At 45.7% G+C, this 4299-nt stretch overlaps 1 protein-coding gene across 1 annotated transcript; it reads left to right on the forward strand.

The window, feature by feature from the left end:
* On the forward strand, window positions 1–1256 carry ZCCHC13 (zinc finger CCHC-type containing 13). Its single transcript, XM_008248856.4, has one exon. The coding sequence runs from the start codon at window positions 137–139 to the stop codon at window positions 650–652; it is 516 nt and encodes a 171-aa protein (XP_008247078.1). The 5' UTR covers window positions 1–136; the 3' UTR covers window positions 653–1256.
* The last annotated feature ends 3043 nt before the right edge of the window (window positions 1257–4299 follow it).

Here is a 4299-nt window from a genome sequence, read left to right on the forward strand (position 1 = left end):
CGTCACCAAGGCCCCCTAGAGTAAAGCAGCCATTTCTTCCTAAGCCAACCATAAGGACAGTAGCCTCGGGGCCTCCGGGCGGCGGTGGCGATTTACCGGAAGATCTCGCCACAACATCTCACCGCAACCAGCAGCCATGAGCAATAAGGAATGCTTCAAGTGTGGACGCTCTGGTCACTGGGCCCGGGGGTGCCCAAGAAAAGAAGCCCGATCGCAAGGAAGTAGAGGCCGTGGCAGAGCCATTCCGGGGACATCCGCCATGCAAGCTGACATCTGTTACCGCTGTGGTGAATCTGGTCATCATGCTAAAAACTGTGATCGCCTCCAAGACATCTGCTACAACTGTGGAAAAACTGGCCACATCGCCAAAGATTGTCTGGAGCCTAAACGCGAGAGAGAGCAGTACTGTTACACCTGCGGCCGACAGGGTCATCTGGCTCGCGATTGCACCCATCTTGAAGAGCAGAAATGCTACTCTTGCGGCGAATTTGGACACTTCCAGAAGGAATGCACCCAAGTCAAGTGCTACCGATGTGGAGAGACCGGACACGTGGCCATCAACTGTAAAAAGGCAAAGCAAGTCAACTGTTATCGGTGCGGCGAGTTTGGACATCTAGCCCGAGAGTGTGATAACGAGATGGCTTCCGATTAACTTTTGTCCAACTTTTGTCCTACTTTTGTCCTTTGCGCCCCTTCCCCCTTCCATCCCTTTTGCTGACTGATAATGGTATTATTTTCTCTGAAATCCTTTCACTGACCAAGAAGTTGATAGATGTGGTTTATCCTTGGGCTAGCCACCTTCAATTACTATGCTAAAGAAGGAAAAGGCTAGAAAGAAGAAAAAAAAAACTTCAAGAAATGTTACCATAAGTAATGTATTACTTCTACACCATGGTTGAATCCAGTTGTTGGATAGTCATAGTCATTGTGAGAACTAGACAGTTTCTGGGTTCTTGGGGTGTATTTTGATTTAACACCTTTAATTAAGAGCCATTGTATGCCAGACTCTAAGGAAAGACTTGGAAATGTGTCAGTGAACAAATCAGAACAAGTTGGGGAATACCAGCCTAGACCCTATTAATGAGTAAAGCGCAAAGTGTGTCAGAAAAAGCACATCAAGCAAAAGGATAGATATGGGGAATGTGTATGTGGAGGGGGAGAGAAGAATATGGTTCTCTTTTAAAAACTTAAGAACACCCTGAGGAATGTTCCTCAGAGATCCATTTGTAGTGCAAATAAAGCTGATTCTAAAAGTCTCTTTGACTTTGTCAACTGTATTATATTTATAGCTTTGGATTATGCAACACCCTCCCCTTAGGTTTTAAATATTATTGAGTGACTGGTGTTCTGTTGCAGCGGGTTAAGCTGTCATTTGCAATGCCAGCATCCCATATCTGAGCACTGGTTGGAGTCCCAGCTGCTCCGTTTCTGATCTAACTCCCTGCTAATGCACCTAGGAAAGCAGCAGAAGATGGCCCAAGTGCTTGAGCCCCTGCTACCTGTAAGGGTGCCACGAAACACACCAAACACTGGAGTTAGAGGAAAGGTTTATTGACAGGTGGGGGAAGTCTGATGGGCCGGGGGTGGCGGGTTAGGGGAGAGGGTAAGAGAGAGGAGGGGAGCATAAGAGAGATCAAGAGAGAGCACAAGTCTGGGAACAGGTCCTCTTAAACCTTTGCTGGGGGGGGTGGGCAGGGAAGTAGGAGCAGTGAATCCCGTTAGGGTAGGGGTGGAGCCGACACCTGTGGTTGGGCCATGTGGTCACCTGGCTTCAAGCAATGGCAGCGGGGGCCAGAGCCCAAGATGGTGTCTGAGACATAGATGGCTTCTCAGATAAGACTGTGCCATTTTACTAACACTACCCAAATGGGAGACCAGGATGGAATTCCAGGCTCCTAGCTTTGGCCTGACCCAGTCCCAGACATTGCAGCCATTTGGGAGTGAAGAAGCAGATGGAAGCTATTTCTCTCTCTCTTTTTCTCTCTCTATCACTCTTATTTGATGGCAGAGTTACAGAGAGGCAGAGGCAGAGAGAGAGAGAGAAAGAAAAGTCTTCCATCTGCTGGTTCATTCCCCAATTGGCTGCAAAAGCCTGAACTGTGTCAATCCGAAGCCAGGAGCCAGGAGCCTCTTCTGGGTCTCCCATGCGGGTACAGGGGCCCAAGGACTTGGGCCATCTTCTACTGCTTTCCCAGGCCATAGCAGAGAGCTGGATTAGAAGTGGAGTAGCTGGGACTCGAACTGGTGCCCATATGGGATGCTGGCATCACAGGCAGAGGCTGAGCCTATTATACTACAGCACTGGCCCGGAATCTATTTTTTAAAACCAGATCTAAAAAACAACGGAACTTCTATAAAATTCTAAAAATCACTTGTAAACTCCAAATAAAACCCAGGGTGGGGAGGGTTAACTACTGTGTAAAGAGAAAATTGAAGTTGAAATGGGAAAAAGTTTAGAAAATAATAACAATGGCAATATTACATGTCAAACCTGGGATATGATGGAATTTATAGCAATAAGACTAGTGCAGGAGGGATAATCTTTGACTCATAAACTCAAATAGTCAAGAAATGTAACATTTTATAACAGAAGCCTCATGCTCACAGGGGCCTTCATAAGAGTGGCTCTGTAACCCTTCATTTCCATCTGAAAGATCCTTGTAGTTCAGTTCAGTTCCTTTTGACTTCTAGAATTCTTTTGGGCCTTCAGACATTGATTTTTGTCACTTTCTGTGCCATCTCCGCAAGATAAACTCAGACACACACTCAGCCCCTAAATAAGACAATCTCAACCTAATCTGCCAAGACACAACATGAAACTCGGACATCACACCAAACTGGACACAATCGCGGGTCTCATCCCCATGCTGGACTCTACTTAGGAAAAGAGGAACGGCGGATTCTGCATTTAAATCCCCAAAAGTCATCTGGAGTTTCATTTGCCATGAGCTGAGGAGGAGCTTGTCCTTCTATTAAGAACACATTCAATATTTAAGTCCGCATTTCGTCTCTCTGGGCAATCATTTCTGTTCACAGGGGAAGGAAAGCCTTATTTTGACTCATCAATATCCTCAATATGCTTGAAAATATAAAATGGTAGGCTTCTTACTGAATCAGGTTTGCAAATGTATTTAGTTTGATCTATACATTATTTAACAATATTTGTGAATTAGATGGCACCTTTGAAAAAGGAAAACTTACCACATTTTAAAAAATGCTCACTTTTAATCTCTCTGGAACAAAGGAGTCCCAGATGTTACACTTCCTTTTTTTTTTTTTTTTAATTTTTCTTTTCTTTTTTTTTTTTTTAATTTATTTGACAGGTAGAGTTATAGACAGTGAGAGGAAGAGACAAAGAGAAAGGTCTTCCTTCCGTTGGTTCACTCCCCAAATGGCCGCTACAGCCAGTGCTGCGCTGATCTGATGGCAGGAGCCAGGTGTCTTCTCCTGGTCTCCTATGTGGGTGCAGGGGCCCAAGCACTTGGGCCATCCTACACTGCACTCCCGGGCCACAGCAGAGAGCTGGACTGGAAGAGGAGCAACTGGGACTAGAACCCGGTGCCTATATGGGATGCTGGTGCCACAGGCGGAGGATTAACCAAGTGAGCCATGGTGCCAGCCCCAGATGCTCTACTTCCAATCCAGCTCCCTATTAATGCACCTGGGAAATGTGCAGATGATGACACAAGTGCTTGGGCCCCTGCATCCACATGGGGTACCCAGATGGAGTTCCTGGCTTTTTGGCCTGGTCCAGCCCTGGCTGTTGTGGCCATTTGAGGAGTGAACCAGCAGATGGAAGGTCTCCATCTTCCTCAACCCAGGTCATTTTGCCTTCAAATAAGTTAATTAATTTTTAAAATCTTTATGAGATAATGGACTTAAAAAATAATCAATAATTTAAATATAAAAGAAGGAAGGAGGGAAGGAAGGAAGATCAGATGAAAGACACATCCAACAAATTATCAGACGAATGTCTCCCAAAACTGTCCGGGTCATTGACAACAAGGGAAATGTCATAATTGTGACAGGAAAAAAAAAAATGAGTCTCAAAAGACATGACAGGGCCTGAGATGTGGTACAGCAGGTTAAGCCACCACTTATAATGTCAGCATCTCATATAAGTACTGGCTTGAGTCCCAGCTGCTCCACTTCTGATCCATCTTCCTTCAAATACACCTGGGAAAACAATGTAAGCTGGCCCAAGTACTTGAATCTCTGCCACCCATGTGGGAGACCCACATGGAGTTCTAGGTTCTTGGCTTTGGCCTAGCCCAGCCACAGCCACTGCAGTCATTTGGG

Source organism: Oryctolagus cuniculus, chromosome X (genome assembly GCF_964237555.1).
Source record: "Oryctolagus cuniculus chromosome X, mOryCun1.1, whole genome shotgun sequence".
NCBI classification, from domain to species: Eukaryota; Metazoa; Chordata; class Mammalia; order Lagomorpha; family Leporidae; genus Oryctolagus; species Oryctolagus cuniculus.